General features: G+C 40.5%; 1 protein-coding gene across 1 annotated transcript in view; it reads left to right on the top strand.

Annotated features, from left to right (window-relative positions):
* The first annotated feature begins 5,775 nt into the window (after positions 1 to 5,775).
* dbh (dopamine beta-hydroxylase (dopamine beta-monooxygenase)) overlaps positions 5,776 to 20,029 on the top strand; it is a 16,987-nt gene continuing 2,733 nt past the window's right edge. Inside the window, exons 1-10 of the mRNA XM_023421283.2 lie at positions 5,776 to 6,501; positions 10,568 to 10,714; positions 12,209 to 12,466; positions 12,872 to 13,048; positions 16,000 to 16,102; positions 16,909 to 17,075; positions 17,289 to 17,432; positions 19,127 to 19,165; positions 19,602 to 19,661; positions 19,889 to 20,016. Of these exons, the coding sequence (XP_023277051.1) occupies positions 6,133 to 6,501; positions 10,568 to 10,714; positions 12,209 to 12,466; positions 12,872 to 13,048; positions 16,000 to 16,102; positions 16,909 to 17,075; positions 17,289 to 17,432; positions 19,127 to 19,165; positions 19,602 to 19,661; positions 19,889 to 20,016 (1,592 nt within the window). The 5' untranslated portion in view covers positions 5,776 to 6,132. The remainder of the gene's footprint in view (positions 6,502 to 10,567; positions 10,715 to 12,208; positions 12,467 to 12,871; positions 13,049 to 15,999; positions 16,103 to 16,908; positions 17,076 to 17,288; positions 17,433 to 19,126; positions 19,166 to 19,601; positions 19,662 to 19,888; positions 20,017 to 20,029) is intronic.

The raw sequence follows: 20,029 nt of genomic DNA, 5'->3' as shown, positions 1-20,029 counted from the left end.
CCTGCAGACCCAGTGAGTAAATGCAGCCTGGAGCGTGCAGCCTGGGAGATGGCGCTTTTGTCACAGACCCAGATTGGCTATGGGTGCTAGAGTGAGAGCAGACAAGAGAGAGGAGGGAATGGGAAAAAATAAACTGGATGAGGATGTGGTTAGAAAACTTAATTAAAAAAAAAAGTGCTTATAAGCTACACAGATGTGCAAATACACATGTGCACTGCATATAAATAGTCATAGCCTACGAGTCTGTAGAATAAACAGAAACTGTGCATGGGCAGTGGAGTTAAGAGGCAGAGGGTGGGTGTGTGTGTGTGTGCGCGTGTGTGTGCACGCGTGTCCTTAGACAAACTCTGCAAATGTCACCAACAACCATCACAGAGCTTACTGTAGCCGAAACCTGAAAGTCACCCTTCACTATGTCCTCCTAATATGCTGGAAACCCACAAGCGGCTGTAGCATTTAGAGTGGATTCATTAAACTTCCCACTTACACAGCAGTTAATCAGCCAAGCTATATGCATATGTGACAGCCAACTCTATAAAGATAATTAAAAGAATTACACCTGTCCTCTGCCCAAGGTTCAGCCAAGGTGGAAAAACAAACTGGCCCTCTGTCTGGGACAAAACGTCCATTAAATTTCATTAAGACAACGCACACATCTGTCTCCAGTAGGATCATTTTTCTCTTTGTACCTCCTTCTGTCTCCTGTCCCTTCACTCTGCCCCTGTCACTCTGCCTCCTGACTACAAGACATATTAGGAATTCACCCATGGATGTGAATGTCTGTTTTCCAACTTGTTACCCTCTGTGATGTGATCCATGTGCTCCTTGTGTCTCTTTATGCCACAGTGCTCTTTCTCTTGTCAGCCTCCGAACCTGCACTGTTTCACCACTTGTTTTTACTTCCTCTGTCTGTCTCTCTCTCTTTCCTCCTCTCTCCAAGTTCTTCACTCATCGTCTCCTCTAATTACCCAGTCTACCCTTACAACTGCTTGCCTCTCCCATTCAGATCAGACGAGGGGCCGGTTTGAGGCAACGCTAAGAGTAGCAGTGTGAGTTTTTATTGCATTCATTATTCAAACTCACAGAAGTGGAGATTAGGGCACTTTGAGAGTGTGCGGCGTTGAAATATTTATATTAGGAGAGAATGAGATGGTTGGATTGGTCATGTCGCGGTGAGTTCTGCTTTTATCCACTCCTCTCTCTCTCTCTCTCTGTTTGTGCACATGTGCAATGTGTATGTATGAGGTATGTCAGAGTGGCTGAGATTTAGCTCTCCTCATGTTCACAGCTTTTGTTTATTTTTGCTCAAAATGAAATAAGATTCAATAACATTAAATTAAAATTTACTGTATGATCAATGAACAGACATTATATCAACACCTCTACAATTTATTGCAATTGATTACAATCATTTTGCCAAAGCTAGATTACCAAACAGGACAACCTAGGTTCACTGCATGCCAGTTGGTTTAGTTAATTTGAGTATTTGCAAAGTTGTGAGGACTTTGCACCACTGACCTTAAAGTGAGACTATGCAACTTTAGAAAGAATAAAAATAAAACAGTCTTTGTGAATTCATAGGTAATAAAACACATCCTTTTTCACTTCAATACACTCTGGGGTTTTGTTGTTACAGCTTTTATTTAGTCTATTATAACCAGTAGGCCACGGTGACTACTATTATCCTGTCATTATAAGTTGTAGCCACAGTGGCTGCTGTTCATAGGCCCATTTAAGTACAACATCCACTAAGACAGATCCTGTATTTTAACCAAATATATTCAGGTTTCCATTTCAAATATAGTGCAAAATTTAACCAAATTTCCATAAAACTGACAAAAAGTGCAAATGAATGCTGTTATCAAATATGAGGAGCTGGTTTATCAACAGTTGGTGGGGCTAATGCTTCAGTCTGGTGCCACTGAACCACTGCAGAAGAAGATGGTGCAACAAGATGATGTAATTAGAAGAGCTCCAGTCAATCCTCAAACACTGGAAAACAATGTAGAAAGCAGCTTGGAAATATGGCATTATATGGCTCGTGCGACTTGAAATCCAGACTATAACAATGGTGCACATTTATAAATAAAATTGTTTAATCAAATCATGCAAACTAACTGGGGTACTTCTATTTCTATAGGAATAATGGGTGGTCTCTGTATCTCTGCTCATATAATGACTCTGTTATATATAGTCTGCTTACTTAACTGAATGTAAATGTAGCAGGGTACATACACAGAGGGCAGGAGGTGGGGGTTCGGACTTCAATAGGGACCTGGCTGGAAGTTTTAGCCCTTGGGTCTCCTATCAGGTTAATCCAGACATCACAGAACACGGCGCTGATAAACTATGGATCATCCGGAGCACAAATTCCTAACTACTGTGTCCATGCATATGCTTGTCCCAAACTGAAAGCAATGCATGGTGATGAAGTTTTGGGGGCAATATGTGGCTTGTCCTAGGCAGGATAATGTCACATACACCCCCAGGCTTCTTGCATAAACACACCCACAGACATGATTACACAAAGGCCCATCATTCTCTCCTTAAATCTGTTCTTCCACACCCATCCCCCATGCTGCCCACTTTTCTCTCTCTCTCTCTTTCTCTCTCTCTTTCCTTCCCTCCGGATCACCGCCGACTTTACAGCGTCTCGTCTCGTTTGTGTTTGCTGACACATCAGGAACAGCAGCGGAAAGATAAGTGTGCATGTAAGAGAAATGAGAAGGCAGGAAGAGAGTGAGTGAGAGAGCGGGTGATCAGCAGCAACAGAGAGCAGTGTGACAGGGGGTAGACAGACTTGTAAAGAGGCAGAAATGTGATGGTGTAAAAGATAAAAAGAAACAATTGTTGTACAGATACAGAGACACATAGAGAGAGACGAGATTACAGAGCCTCATGTGATTGCCAGAGACATTAGAAGGATACGCAGATCTCTGTTTGCCTCAGGGACTCTTTATTACATTAACCAACACGATACCAGTCCATGACTTTCTGCTCTGCTCCCTCTCTGTTTTTCCGCTCAAATCCAAACCTTTCTCTTTATGAACCTCTTCCGGAAAAAGGATTCAACGGTATGACGTCATGTACAAAATTGAATCCAACACACAGAGAATTTGCATTCACCCTGCAGCTCGTTTAATGATGAGCTTTCCTTGAACTTCACTGAATCATCCACATGAAAAGGGACATGCAGAACTAATGTACAAATGAGGTGGCACTTCCTATAAATTGGATGATGGATGTGGTCAGAAGTGTACTTTATCGGACCTGGAGCCACATTTAACCAAGTGTTTCTGAAGTACACCTGCACATCTCTGCAGCATGGGGTTAAGTCGACTCAAATCACCATCGTTACCATCTTTATCTTTGTACATCTCATGTGTACAGATTGATCTATCATTTCTTTTTTTTTATGTACATGCTTCATGTCGTTACCTTCTTTACCGACGGGTGGGTGGTGGCGGGCCAACAGTTTGCAGGTTTTCATTCCAACTGAAGACTCCGACAGCTGATTAGCACCCATTCAGGTAGAGAAGAAGAACTCATCAGTGAAGTCACCTGCAGAGATGATCAGCTGTAATTAAACCTGCAGCGTGTTGGCTCCCCGTAGTGATTATACATATTAGATTTTTATATTACGATGGCTTTATTCTGCTTTGTTGACTCTACCCCTGTATTTAGTTTGGTCCGCTTTATGTAAAGCACTCTATATTATATATATTAGTTTTGAGACGTGCTACAGTATAGAAATAACCTTTTTTATTATCGGACACACTGTTTATGGAGAATTTTATCACTAGCATGTTGTCAGCAATGCAGATAAAAACTCTGCTATTGGGAACAAAACTAAACTAGATGTCCTCTTCTGGTTTGGACATTCCTGTCAAAGTGACTCTGCCCCCCCCCCCCATCATATTAAAACCCAAAGTTCAGTCACTTTGCTGTTTAACAATTGACCCCCAAAAAGGACATGGCGCCATGTTTCTGATGCAGGTAATACTGTAGGTAAATATTGCTCAGAGCGTAAAAGACTATAAACAGTGTGTGAGAGCAATGTGACTTTGTAGTCTGGTTGTGTGACATCACACTAAATATGGTGATTAAACAAACTTGAATAATACCTTCTCCATCTGTGTGTTTCTGTTCGCGGACCAAGCACATCCACTCGGTGAACTCCGATCTGTGTATCCGCCGGTGCCGAAAAGTCTGCCGTTCTGGTTTCAATAGCAGTGAATGGAGCAAGTGTTCACATGCTGGAAATGTAATGTGACCATATCTTTAGAGGGCAAAAACGTTTCACATTCCCAGCTGAGGGAAGCCAGCTGAGAAACTGTGTGGGAACAGACTGCTTGATTGACAGCTCCCTCGCAATTTGCAGTGTTTCTACTTATTATCGTTATTAGTTCATACAGTTTGGTGTCTTTAAGTTAGAGGTATACAGAGAATAGTTAGAGTAATGGAAAACAGAGCTGTGGGTGTGCAGTGCCTTAAAAGTAATAGTTTGATATTTTGGAATATATGCTTATTTGTTGTCTCTGCCGGAAGTTACATGAGAAGATTGATACCACCCACATATTTGTTCAGTAAATAAAGGCTACAGCCAGGATAGGGGTTAGCTTAGCTTAGCATAAAGAGTGGAAACAGGCGGAAACAGCTAACAGCAAAATTCAGCTACCAGGAACTCTAAGGCTCACTAATTAACATGTTACACTTCGTTTGCTTAATCTGTACAAAAAAGTGAAATATGACAACAAGCGGAATTTTTTCAGGGGGATACATGCAGGACTATTCGTTCTAACTCACAACAAGATGGTGACTTGTGGAAACAGAAATGACCACGCTAAATTAAGTTTAGCACGGACACCTGGCTCCAGCTTCATTTTTTACTGACATATTTCTCCACTATCCCAGCATATCAAAACAAAACTAAAAATAGAGCTGCTATTGAACTAGGCTGACACAGAACCATGCCCCCCTGACAATCCCTCTGCATTCCCTACCAAACTTTGATTAATTCTCAAATGTGTGTAGACGGTGGGGAAAGGCCAAAGAGCAGCATTTCATTTCTCTTTGGATATCTGTCCCAAATCCATTTTGTTCGCTTACCTGTTTTTCACCGATTGCAAACACAGAGACACACACACACACACACACACACACACACACACACACACACACACACACACACACACACACACACAACTTCCACCGGGGCTGTGCTAACCTTTTAAACCAACCTGAATGTGTCCCTCTTGCTTTTGAAACCCATAATTGACAGTTTGATTAGGTCTTCTGTAGCCTTAGGCGGTGGCTTAAGGAAAGGGCCTAATGCATTAATGCCTTGTTTACACCTCCACAAGAGCTTGCAGCCCCTTAAGTCTGCTTTGAATCAAATACCCAAAAAGCCAGGTTAGAAGCATAGTGCTTGGAATATCTCTTGTCAGGAAATGTACAAGGAAATGTATGATGCATGTTCACCAAAGCAAAAAAAGACAGAGATGGAGCAAACAATAAAGTTTAGTTAGTAGAAACTGATTGTGATAATGTCCATGGTTGAATTTGGATCAATTAGGGGCTGGCAGATGTGCAGAATCATGGTTGACCCCAGGGCTTAAAGAATACAATCCAATTTTCCTCAACAAATGTAATACCATTAGGCTGGATAAAAACAGACAACTCAGAAGGGAGGAGTCTTTTAAAAGCCAGTTGGGGGGGATAAGGCTGAGAGAGCGACGGAGCAGTTGCTCAGAGGAGAGAGACAATACCCACAAGGGTTTGGAAATAGAGAAACCTAAAGACTGTAAAGTTAGTGATGCAAAAGAAAGTCAAACTTTTCCAAAAATGAGGGCCTGAAAGGATAGAAAACACAGGAAGAAAAAGAATAAACAACCTCACCTGATCACTGCAAGGGAGATACTGAATCTACTGTGGCCAAAAAGGAGAAGGGAGCTGACAAACGCTGGCAAACGACACCGTTGAGTTTGGAGAGTTGCAGCTTATACAGAACTATACAGCACTGTGAGAAAAACTTTTTGGACTTAACTCCAAACCAACTCAAAACAAGTGAAGATAAAAAAGAGAATTTGTCCAGCACTAATCTAAAACTGATTGAGATCTGTCATTGGGATTATGAGGATCTTCAATAGGAACATTCGCCTTCAGGACGTCACCGTTCTGTACTTCACTGCCCTGGCTGCTCTGATGGTCATCTTGGTGGCTTCGTACCAGGCACCCACCAATGCTGTCGATGTGTCCAGCCTTAAATCAAACCCCTCTAGCCCTCTCCCGCCTCTCCCCATGCCCTTCCGTGTGCCCCTTGACCCACGGGGGGAGCTCCAGCTGGCCTGGAACATCAGCTACGCCAACCAGGAGATATACATGGCATTGAAGGTTGCTCAGATCAGATACGGCGTGGTCTTGGGGATGTCTGACCGCGGGGAGCTCACCAATGCTGACCTGGTGGTGCTGTGGGACTCTGGGACTAAGAGCTACTTTGGGGTAAGCAAGGATGGGATGCGTGTTATCTGTATAATTTGTCTTTCAACTGACTAGACTTTAAAGAATTTGTTTTGAATTTATAAAAGTCCTGACTGACACAAGGCATGCCTCTAAAAATATATGGATGTCAAGCAGATCTCTAAACAGAAGGAATAAAAAAAGTCTCACTGTCTTAAAATTTTTTCTCTATGTTCACCTGTCAAATTCATAACTGCACAGGGATTACATGAAAGTCTTTAAAGAGTGGAGGTTTCCCTCTTTCTTATTTCCTCATCTGTCTGTGGTCCCCGGGGCGTGAGATTGGTGTTTTTGCACGAGGAGCCAGTGGACGGCTTGCTTCATGATCACACAGTCACAAAGGATGTTATCGGCCCCTGCTAATTGGAAATCACTCAAACTGCACTAATAGCTAAAGTTCATCAGGGAATCATTAGCAGATATTAGCATATCAAAATTGAATCCTATGCTGATTAAGATGTGTAAAATGCTTAATTTTCATTATGCCACAAATGCCTTTTTAACAATCCAACTCTGATTTCTTTTTCAGAAAATTTTTGATTTTTTTTCTTTTCTGGAAAAAAATACATTTATCTTGCTATTAAAATCCCATTTACCTTCCTTTTCATTTGTATTTCTGTCCATTGTTTTAATATCCTAATAGAGTTTCTTTGGAAATATTAATGAGAAACAGTAAGCAGATTGAATACTAATTCCCTGCAGTTAAAAAATTATTACAGTAGCAATTCTGATTCTTCGTCTCTGGGAAAACCTTGTCTATCTTCTTTGTCCGGGTGTTATATTCTTAATATAAAAGCTGAGACTGACCGTCCACCAACATATGATTGATCGGGAAAAGTTGGTATATAAATGAGATGAAAGACATTGGTACCTTTAGGAACCTGTTTCTACAGGATTAGCTTCAAATTAGAATAATCTACACAACCCTGGAGAAAGCCATTAACAAATAAGGAATTAACCTATTTGCTTCTTAGGGTGTTTTATTTCACCACAATGACCTGCCTGCTACAGTTCCGAGAGAAGGATAAGTTTAATGTCAGGCTATGAGTTGAATAAAGCACAGGGACATACTTCTTTAGTCCAACGTCTTCTCTAATGCAATATTGTGTATAACATCAATCTCTTTTTTTTTCCTAAGGCAAATTACTTCACAATGCAGAGCTCACACCTTGAGGCAATGCACTTAGTGTTAAGTAACCCCCTCATCAATACCTACAAATAAGGACATTTTAAACTTAGTCAATATATAAATTTAACATTATTGCAATTATTTCCATCATTACATTGAACATTACACCACAAACTAAATTCCTTAACTTTTGCATGAACTCTATAGGTCTACTGCAAGGATTGATATTAAAAGGCTGCACTCAGACTCTGTAACAGTTCCACTGGTGGATTTTTTTTAAATCTGATTTCCATTATGTCGGAGCTCTGCTGAAGTGTCTCATACATATTTAGTTGTTTTCATCAGAAAAAAACAAAAAAAAGCAGAGAATTTCCACTTATTTCATATTTGCAGGTACTACACACATATTTATGAGAAAAGGGCAGACTCTCAATTTGGATGCAAGATGCTGTTGCCTATCTCCTCTACTGAAAAGTGCTACCTTCATTTCAATCAGCTATTACCATTTGTTTATTTTGCAATGTCTAGTTATTGAGAAAGACATCATGTCTTCCTGGCTTCCGGTAGCAGATCTGTCACCATGGTAATGGGTAATGGAGTTCACAGAATAAACAGTATAAATTGCATTACTATTTCCTTTAATGCTGACTGACAGCCTTGAGATAGAAAATGCATTTTTTTTAAAAAAAGAAAACTGGGCAGAATGGGCAGTGCAAGCTTTATTGACTTATTCAGCAGAGATAAAACACAGGAAAAAAATCTCTGCTGTGATTCAATCTGAGGTCGGAGGGAGCAAGCTGGACTCCAGAGGCCCCACACACAAACACACTCACACATTAGGGCTGTATCTCACTGATAGGTTAGATCAGTGAGGAAAGAAACTACCTCTGGGATCAATCCTCATAGACAATTAATATGATAAAAAAAAAAGCATATTTTTGAATTTGGGTAAATGGTTTGTTTGCAGTTTGTGCATTTTAGTGCTTCATAAGAATATTTGATGCACATATTTTTATTAGCAAAAACCCTGCAGAAGGAAGGATATCATGATATACATTAATATGAACAGTAGCTTTGACCTTTGCATTCATCTCTTATCAATTTCAGGCTTGTTTCCCTTCAGTTACCCAAATCCCAGTGTAGCACATTCCTGCTGTTTAAATTCTAACCATCATAATGTAACACTCACATCATTGTAAAGTATTTTCTTGTTAAATTGATCTCCCCCTTGCTATCCGATTCTCCTTCTCCCCTTGTTCCATCTGTTTCTCTTCACTCAGGAGGGCCAAAGTTCCAGCAGAAGAAAGGTCACTGCTGTGCTACAGTCCTCTCTCTCTCTCTCTCTCTCTCTCTCTCTCTCAAACATGAACACACACACACACGCACAGACACACACATGCTACTTCTCATTTCAGATATGTTCTGTAGTTCAGGGACTTTTTAAATCAATGTATTCAAAACAGACGACCTTGCCATGAAGAAATATAAAGATACAGTTTTTTTTTTTTCCTCTCTTTGTTCTCTAGTTGTGAACACATTCATGGATATATACTGTACAATATTTCTAGAGATACTCAATAGAAACTAAAGTAAAAAATGAGACATTCTGATCATTTCTAGGGAACAAATACCACAAATACAAAAAATATTAAGATGGTGCAGGTTTTTTCAGGTCTATCTCAAAACAATAATCACATGCAGATATGTACACTGTAGCTGTTTTAGGTCACAATAATTGTCCCTACTAAAGTAAGAGATGGGGACAAAGTTCATGGCCCATGTGTTGTGTGAAAATACATTCTATATTTTAGCTGAAAATGATGCTTCAGAATCTTTACTTAGACAAATCAAGTGGGAATCTTTCGATAAGAAATTCCCTCTTTGTGTTACTATCCTTCCATGTTCAGAAAAGAAGAACTTGTTACAACTTTTAAATCAAATAGTCACGATAAGACTCTGCTGAGGTCTACCAAGTGTATTCTCCACACAGTCATGTAACACACATAATACATACTGCCCACAGTTTATTTTAGATCTTTATTTTAGATGTGTGTGTGTGTGTGTGTGTGTGTGTATATAATATATACACTCACATATATACATATACTGTGTTTATTCTCAAAATTGTTGGCTTCAAAATGTTTGCAGTTTGTGCAGAACAGTTATATAAGAGGGACAGAGAGGGAGACAGAAATAAAGAGAGAGATCTCAGGTGCTATTCTGGACAGATATGAATGTGAGAAATATAACAGAAACAGATAGACTGAGCTGTTGCAAAGCCTCCTGGCAGAGAATTAGAACCATCTACACTTGGTTAAGAGGGTTTCACAACACGAACTGCCACACTAATTTCTTTCTATTAACTGTATCATAATCCACTGTCAAACAAACTGCTAAAACTCTATAAATTTGTGTTAATTTTAAAATAAACAAACAATAGGGACATTATTTAAGCTCTGGTTGGTGACGTGTATTTGATCAGTGACATTCTAGTGCAGAGCTCTCCTTTGTTTCCCAATAACCATTCACCTTCAAACATTTTTCTGCATAATTAAACTACTGGTCACATTTTTTCTTTTACCATGGTATAGTTCTTATTTCGATACAAAATTATAAAATTTATATTTGAACTTACTCTGTCTGGTTTGCATGGATACACAGAATGCCTGAAACTTATTCAGTAATGGTTTAATAATGAGGTTCACAACCAGCTCTGCTACACCCACCGACACTCTCCATATCTACCTATTTTTATAATGGAAATGAGCCGCCTTCCTTAACTTTTGCTTAAAAACATCAAAACAAGCCAAAAAATAATATTATCCCACTTTATGTGATGAATGTAACAGAACAATGTGCTACTTGGTTGTGTCTATTTGGTGTTTATTATGTGTATAAATTGTGTGTCTTTTTCTTTAGGATGCTTGGAGCGACAGTGAGGGTCACGTTTCATTGGACAGCCAGCAGGACTATAAGTTGATTGAAGCCAAACAGAAAACTGATGGATTCTACCTGCTCTTCAAAAGACCATTCAGTACCTGTGATCCCAGAGACTACCTCATTGAGGTGTGTGGAATCTTTGCTTCACACTGTGCGTGTGTGTGTGTGTGTGCGTGTGTGCGTGTGTGTGTGTGTGTGTACACGTCAGGGGATGAGAATGTGTGAGTGTGAGTTGTTGGGCCTCTGTCTCAAGCTATTTGTAAGTTTTGCTATAGCTACAATGCTAGTATTAGCATTAACAGCTATTTACTTACTTGTCTAGAAGAAAAGTTGTGAGTTCAGCATCAAACTTCATTCCTTGACTGACCAAGCGTTGTCTCCAGCGGTGGAAAGTCATGTCTTTTCTTCTCCTGAAGTTAGCACGCTGGTCGGCTGGCCCCTGCTGGTCTCATCACTACCCGATAGCAACTCTGTAGCCTCCAACCTGCCCTGAAGACGTCGTAATGCTCAGAGGGCGTATTATAACCGATTACAACCACTTGTAATGTAAACAGCAATGGCCGAAGCTCTTTTCGAGCCAAAATCACCACCACTTGTTTCCGGCAACAAATGACGTTTGGCGGCAGAGAAAACGTAGCCTTCTAATGTAAAAAAAAAAGAAATCCACTTTTTTATTGATTTGATTTGATTTTTTTTTAGCATCATTAGCTTACAAAAAATAACAAATAATGGCAACAAGTTATTCTAACTACTAAAAGACACACAGTTGATATAGATGTTACGGCTATTCACTTTGTTCATCTTGTATGAGCTGTGTAAACTGCTGGAGCAAACGCGTCACTGGACCTGAAGAATCCTTAAGATGATGCCAGACATCCTTCAAGGAGCTAACTCTTGTTTTATTTTAACATCACTGGCTAAGGCATCAGGTGGTTCTCCCATTTTCTTGCTTATTAATCTGTCTTTGTCTTATTAGTCATTGAAGGGTGCTATGCAAATAACAGTTGACTGACTTCTGCATTTATGTTACCCCTCTTTTCTACTCATGTAAAGGACAAGCACATTCTATTTTATTTGTTGAAAAAGGTCTCAAGTCTAAAAAAAAAAAATGTCTGTCAGAGAGGAAAGGACTGATCTTGACAGTTAACAGGTGGCGAGAAGAAGATGGGGATATGGTGGGAAAGATGCTTGAGTGCACGCATGTGTGTAGCTTTAACAGGGTCATAGTGTATTTGCGTGTGTGCGTGAGAGTGCCCATGTGTGAGTGGGAAGGTGTGTGTTTTTATTGCTGTACTTGGTGCGTTTTAAAAAAGTAATGGGACTGATCATGGAGAGCTCACGGTTACAGGTGTGGACATAAAATGCTCAGAAAGTTGGGATGGTTGGTACAATTCCCACTGAAGCATTCATTATTCTGATTATGGTTTCCATGGAACCACATTTGACTGCTAGTTTGCAGACACAAAACCAATGAACATTACTATGACAACATAATGAAATTCATTTCAGCCAAATAATAATCATGAGAGACTATTAATTTGAAATACACAGCCCTGCTGTTTATGTCCTTCTTTGTAGCCATCTAAAATCCTTTCTTTCCTTATTGTTTTGATTGATCAGGACGGGACTGTGCACGTCATTTATGGCTTCTTGGATCAACGACTTGCCTCGCTGGAGCAGCTGAACCTGTCCCGGATCCACACAGGGATACAGAGAGTGCTGATGCTGCGCCCTGACACGCCGTCACCCACCCTTCCGCCAGATGTGCAGACGCTGGATGTTGTGGCACCAAATGTCATCATACCAAGTCAAGAGACCACTTACTGGTGCTCCATCCAGAAGCTGCCTGAAAACATGCCCAAGAACCACATTGTTATGGTGTGAATGCCTCTAAATATAGAAACACTTAACATAGAGTTTACTTACACACAGTGGAGTGGGTGTTTCAGATGGAGATCCCGCACAGGCAGCTATTACTGCTCCTTGTTTGCCAGCTGGGCCAAACACAACATGGGCTGTATTGTCATTGTTAGAAAGACTAAACATAAATCAAAGAAAAAGGAAAACACATAACAGACATGTCACCTCACATCCTTATATTTTTTACTGAGGAACATTAATGTGATGAAATGTGAACAGATCCCGTACAAAACATACAGTAGGATAGGATATTTAATGGCAATGGCATTTTAAATGGCAAATTTTTATCGACGTATCTGTCTGAGGTGGGAAAATTGCCACAGTTGCTCTCTCGCTCTCTCTATCTCTCTGTGTTTCTGTCAGTATGAGTCAGTGATAACTCCAGGTAACGAAGCCATTGTGCATCACATAGAGGTGTTTGAATGCTCCCCGGATGTCCGTGACGTTCCAGAGTACAGCGGCTCCTGTGATGACAAGATGAAGCCGGGCAAGCTCAACTTCTGCCGCCATGTGCTAGCTGCATGGGCTATGGGTGCTGAGGTATGATGGGAAACAGACACCCACACACATCCTCTTACTTTTACCTTTATGGGGGACTCTCCACTGACTGTATTCACTGTTCCATTTAAAATTAAAGGCTCAAACTAGTAAAATCATGAAAAATAGAGGAGCACCCACCCAAGTTTTTTAACAAACATAAGAGGTGTCTAATTGAAAGCGAGAGTTGGAATGAAGCCTGATTTTGGTCCTGTGCTTGAATCTATTATAAGAGATAAACAAAAACTCCTACGAGAGTAATATCCAAGCCTAGAGCTGCGAGCAAAAAACCCTGCAAAGAGGATCCCACATGCAGCACAAGTCTATTAAGAGCTCGGAGACAGTCTGTGTGTGGGAGGCAAATATTCACAAACTTGCTTACATGGACACTCAAGTACACACATGAACATGAATGAATCCACATATGCATGCACACTGGTGGGGTAACAATACACAAAATGTTTCATTATGGCTGCATTCTTTTTGCAGCTTTCGGACACTTAGAAACTAAACCTGAAACTTAACCACAGGCCAATACACATTTATTCTTTGCAGTGTACAGAGAGCTATAAATTAAAATTCTTAAGATTGTCATGCATTGACAATAGATTATCATGCAGTAAAATTAAATTCACAGTAAACATAATTGAACAGTTAATTGAACAGAATACTGAAAAAGTATGAACAATTTGATTTATTTTATGTTTATTTGTATAGGGACAAGATACAGTATAGAATGAATGAACCAATGCCACATACCACAGCATTTATTAGCCTAAGCTAATTAGCAATTCCCACTCCCAGATCGTTTGCTCCCACCCGCTGATACAGCTCATTCATCGTCATCAGTTACAATGATAAACACGTGGTTACGGTTGTTTACAGTTTGGTTTGGTTTTCAGCACAATAATTAGGTTTTAGGTATAAGTAGTTAAGGTTAGAGGACCGTCGTTGTCACACTTACCATAATAAACATACAGCTCTGCAACAGCGTCATTTGAATTCCTCCTTTGCTCTTGTCATGTACTACAGCCGCCTGACAATAAAATGTAACTATGGGCCGTAATAAGCTGCTTGAACAGACGACCTATGGGGTCGCCTTTTAGGGAAGGACAGTTTCAAACAAGTGTGTTGCAGTTTCAGGCTCCCGACTGAAATGTTCAGTGCAGAAGGGCACCTGTTTAGTTTTTGTGAAATGGCCAGACAACTAGTCATTCAGTCAGTCATCTATCAGGCATTAAATCACCCAACTTACATACTATGGCTACCATCCAGCTGGCTGACCAAGCAAGCAAGCAGCCTGCTAGTCACATAAAGCAGAGAGGACAGGGAACCGTGAGCCTGTCACCATATTTCTCTGCTCTGCTCCCCACTGTATCACAGCCAGCACGGCCCCACTCTGATTGGATTATCTGCCAGCCAAACAAAAACAAGCAGGATGCCTTCTGTGAGCTGTGAGCTGTGAAGACAAGATTAGGTGGGAAATATTCAGGCCTCTTTCATCACCTCTTAATAGTGTTGTTTCATTCTCCCCGGCACCGCGTCAGAAGGGAAACGTGACTTTGCAAAAACACAAAACATGGGAGCAAGAGAAAAATAAAGAGTAGAGGAAGTTTGAAAGAGGAAAAAGAAACAATAACGTACGACACTGTCAGAGACAGCAGCACCAGTGGAAAAGAAATACATGTTTGTGTGTGTCTATGTGTGGGGGAGACAGCAAATCTCTAAGGATTTCACCATAACACATTAGAGCAAGATTAAATAAAACTATTTCTTTCTTCCATTACAAACTGTATCAGCAGACGTGGCTAAAGGTTGGCCTCTCTCAGAAACAGGTGAAGACACAGATGATGAATCAGGATTAAATCAAGATTTCTTTATGAAAGCATGGAGGTTTGATGCCCAGGGGACAAGAGGTGACTAGAGAATTATTTTCTTGCTGTGATAAGAAGAATACTTCAGAATCCGAGGCGTGAAAGAGGAGGGGGGAGAAAATATACCTCACAAGTTCACAAGCGGCATCCCAGAGGGCGCGTCCATGCGAGAATACAACCTGTCTCGGTGTAGAAATAATCGATAGACATGCTTTTTGAGCCTGCTCATAGATCCCCCAAAAGGCCTCGAGGAGAGGATGTGAAGGTTCACAATGAGGAACACAGTCGATGCAAAGACTGTGTGTTAATGATCAGTTTTCTGTATCATGATCAGTTTTAAAAGCTCCCTTTCAGTCTTACGATCTGTTGCTGTTACAATTTTAAATTCTGTGGGTGGTTTGGAGCTCGTGAGTTGGCATCTTGTTATTTTTAGAGCTAGGCTATTTATTATCTCTGCAGTTTGGGCAAGAAGGTGAATAAGACATGATGTAATAATGATTTCTTAGACATATCGCTTTGATAGAAGATCACATCTTAAAGAGGACATCAAAAGAACTGGTTTGAAGTGGATTGCAGAAGCCTGCAATTGATATTTTAAGACATCCTACTGAGTGTTAAAGGAAACTTTCTCTTCTGGAAGTTTTTCGAAACACTTGTCAAGACTTTAGAGAGGAGAGAGTATGGCTTTTCAATACTTAACTGGAACATGTTAGCACAGGGTGACCTTTTTTGTCATGCTCTGACAATGTCGGCCTTCAACAGAATGAGAGAATGAACAAGGATATATAAAATGTGATTACACTTTGGTTCCTTTCACTGTAACACTGTCAAAGTCCATAAGTGGCGTCCCCGCTCTGAAATGTATGACTTCTTCTCTAATACAAAGCCTATCAGAACATAACAACAAAGCACACGCTGTGCATATTGTGAGGATATTAAATCTAAAAAAGGTTTTAACTCAACATCATCTGTGAATTTTGTGAAGACTCTTTGCTACAACTTCAAAGCAGCTCTGCATAAATGAGAGGAATAATGAATCATGTGTGTGGTGAATATGTGTGTCTGTGTGTTTGCTTGCAGGCTTTTTACTATCCTCCTGATGCAGGGCTGCCGATGGGTGGACCAGGATCCTCAAGGTTCCTTCGCCTAGAGGTCCATTACCACAACCCTCTCCTTATATCTGGTACATACAGTACATATTTAAGCACACACGCTCACACACTCTGTCTTCAGATCACTCTTTCTCACACACACACACGCGGAAGCAGCAGGATTGTCTGTATCTTGCGCTAGGAGCCCGAGGCTTATCTTCAACAGAGCGATTCATTTAAAATTTTCCAGATATACCTTTTGATCTCGCCTGTAAAAGTCACTACAGACTTTGCTTTTCTTATCCCGATCTGACCTTACAATACGCTTAACGCCTACATTACCATCTTCTAATTCTCGGCACATCTTTCTGGTTTTGGAGTTGTTTTCTGTTAAGATTTTTATATATCCTCTCTATTATGTCTTCCTTCAAAGTTTCCTGTGGTTGAACAGAGATGGAGCTAAGGTCTCACTAACTCACCTTTAGGCCACCAGCTCACCTCCTTGATTTGAACTTTCAAACTAAAAATCACCTCTTAGCATCTTGGTTTTTTTTTTTTCCTTAGTAGGCTTAAAAACTGTAATGCTGTTTTTGCTGGTCTATGCAAGATAAATGCCAGATGATTCAAAATGTTGCAGAGTGTGTGCTGATCAGGAGCAGATGGAGAGCACATACTACAAACTCATTACACCTGTGAAATTTTTCTGTGATCCTATAATCCTCTCTTTGTACTGTAATTCTCCCCTCAGAAATCTTAAATTTGTTGCTCTAGGAGACAAAGAGCACCCAAAATAAACTCCGTAGCCTGGTTTAGTGAATTATATAATTCTGGCTCCTGTGTGTTTGTATGATCTACTAGTAAACAGACTGTATATTACATATTTGATATTTACATGCAGGCCGCCATGACGCATCAGGGATACGGTTGCACTACACACCCAGCCTGAGGCGATACGATGCAGGGATCATGGAGTTGGGCCTTGTTTATACTCCTATCATGGCTATCCCACCCAAACAACAAACCTTCTACCTCACCGGGTACTGCACCTCCAAGTGTACCCAGACTGTATGTATATAAAATCTCCATCATTTACTACATTATTTATGGTTCAGATGTTAAGAATGCAAGGCGGATATGTCAGCTAGGTGCCGCATATTTTACATTTTTTGTCTTTAAAGCACAAAAGTCTGGGTTGGAGCTTGACCTAAAAAAATAATAATAATAATAAAAAAAAAAAAAGTCTGTTTCTCTGTTTGTCCGCTTGTTTTGTCGATCTAGGCTTTGCCTCCAGGAGGAATCTATATATTTGCGTCCCAGCTGCACACCCACCTGGCAGGGCATGGGGTGAGGACAGTTTTGGTGAGGGGAGGCAAAGAGCTGGAGGTGGTACAGGAGGACCAGCACTTCAGTACACACTACCAGGTGAGCAGGGCTCAGTTTACCCAGAGGAGCTGAGATCTAACTTTGTGCATTGTATCTTACAGGCTATTGTATTAGATCAGATAAAAGTGAGTTTTACCTCACATCACACTGAGCTGTGCGCCACTGGGACAAAGATTATCCTCAAAAAATAACTGAGAAATGAAGACTAACACTGGCCTCATGGAATGATATTTCTGCTTCTATCACACCATGGAAAATAAAAACCTTTCCATTACGATAAAGTCTTATTACAGTCTTTTGCAGTGGGTGATCTACAGTATATTAGTATATAGAGAATGCTTGATGGTCAGAGGTGTATTTGTTACAAACAAATGTGTGTTATATTATTTATGACTTGGGCAAAAGGACTGGCATTTACGTGTGCCCATTGTTTCCTGTCAAAGACATACATCTTTAAAAACAGCTAACAAATGGTTAATTTCAGTCCTTAGAAAGGCTTAAGATTTCCCTACAGCAGCTGGGCACTGTTGTTTTTAACAAATGTTACTCAAACAGGAGTAATTGGTGCATTTGTTGGGAACTATTTTCCATGGCGGACTGATACACATGTGGACTTCTAGCGGGACAGAGCCCCTGTTCATCGTAATGAGGTAACATGTCAGCCGTGAGTGTGGCTCATTGATGGGTTTTTAATAATAGTTTTTGGCCGATAGAAGCACAGAGGGATAGGAGTTTTTTCATGGGGTTTGTTGTCATATTTGTATCACAGTGTTTCTCCCTTTGACTTACATACCTCACTTTGGTTAAAAAAGCAGGGAGCAGTTTAAATAAAACAAACGCCTGAAATCTTGTATATATATATATATGACCTTTTTACAAGTGACTGAACACTAGTTAGACTACCATGGATCCCCTGAGTTTTTCCTGACATCAACTTGCTGACCTGTCTGTATTTTATAGAGTTATAGTGAGGCCCATACAAATCCTGGATTTAGACCTGATCACAGTATAATCTCCAACCACAAGGCAAAAACCCTTGTGTCCATCAACATCAAAACTGACAAACAACAACATTAACATTGTTGAGAGATGGCAGCTGACATCTGTTGTGTTTTATTTATCCGCAATATCCTGAGGCAGGTACATGCAAAGACGATCACATGCACACGCACACACACGCACACACATACACACACACAGAGGAGAGGGACATCTGCTAGACTGCCTGATAAAATCTCCAGCTGCTGTTGATGTCAGACTAATCTGAGTGTACCTGTGTGCTGTTGCTTGAAACCCTGCAGCCTCATTAGGGCATATGAAGACTTTATCAAACCTTTCCCAGCAAAGATAATAGGCCTTTTCACACACACAGCTAATGAACGCTGCCCCCAAGGAAAGCATCAAGCGCAACCGGTGTTTTATCTTGCAGTGTCTGAAATAAATGTATTTTACACAAAGTGTCCAATTATGCACACAATTTAGATGCTAGAGAGGGAAATGCGTTGTAGAAATACAATATATCTGGAGGTAACAAGGAACTCCATTCTGACTTTTGAGAGACTGGAATAACAAATCACTGCCAGTAGGTTCTCATGACTTCACAGGTTACAGCCTAAGGTATAGTGTTTTCATGTCCAAATATATGTGAAGAAGAACCCAGGAATCCTGAAAATGAAAGTTGGGTGTATTTTCCTTTTAATACACTGTATTTGTTTCTGTCTTCTTTCTTATAGACGATCCGAGTTCTAAGAAAAATGGTGAATGTTTTACCCGTGAGTATAAAGTCGACAACACTATGAAAGACAGTGACTATTTGATGGTTTCATTTTCCACTGTGCAGATTTTACATTCAGACAAGAATGGAAGTTTTACTATTCTGCAAGCTCAGCCAACTACTCCTGAATGGTAGGGCCCCAGATGATTTTTTTTTCCTCCCTTCGCATTCAGAGTATTGAATTAGATACTTCGCTGCTGAATAAGGTGTTTAAATGGTGTGAAAATAGGGACAGGCGGTGAAATCAGTGCCGTGATGGGAAATTCCCCCGAGAACGGTCAAGACAAAACCGTAGCAGCTGAGCAACACTCTGTTTAACAGCAAACTGGCCATTGGCTCTTTTAAATAATTTATTTTCTTAAATTATCTTTAGCTTCCTTGTTAATCTTACAATATGGTGACAACTGCTGGTGTGTTTCGGCTTGATCCTGCAGGGCGACGTCCTCATAACAAAGTGTACTTATAACACAGAAGATAGGAGCAAGCCTACGGTGGTGAGCAAAACACTATCAATATACAGAACTATTTTTATATTGCTTTTATATTATAAATTCACCTTGAGCGCTGTCAACAACAGAATAACCTTGAGTATTGCCTTCTTTGTCCTCTTTCCTCCCTCCATCTTCAAACTCACCGTATTTTCTTCATTCTCATAATCCCTCTGACCCCACCCTCCCGTTCACCCTTTCCCATCTCACACCAAACCCCCTCGTCTCCTCAGGGAGGTTTCGGTATCATGGAGGAAATGTGTGTCAACTACATTCACTACTACCCTCGGACTCAGCTGGAGCTCTGCAAAAGCCACGTTGACGCTGGATACCTGCAGAAATACTTTAATTTCATTAACAGGTAGCACACACAC

This window comes from Seriola lalandi, unplaced genomic scaffold (genome assembly GCF_002814215.2).
Source record: "Seriola lalandi dorsalis isolate HSWRI2012SDOR001 ecotype SW California unplaced genomic scaffold, Sedor1 jcf7180002054671, whole genome shotgun sequence".
In the NCBI taxonomy this organism is placed as follows: Eukaryota; Metazoa; Chordata; class Actinopteri; order Carangiformes; family Carangidae; genus Seriola; species Seriola lalandi.
The sequence above is the reverse complement of the archived record's forward strand: the minus strand, read 5'-3'. Positions and strand labels throughout refer to the sequence as shown.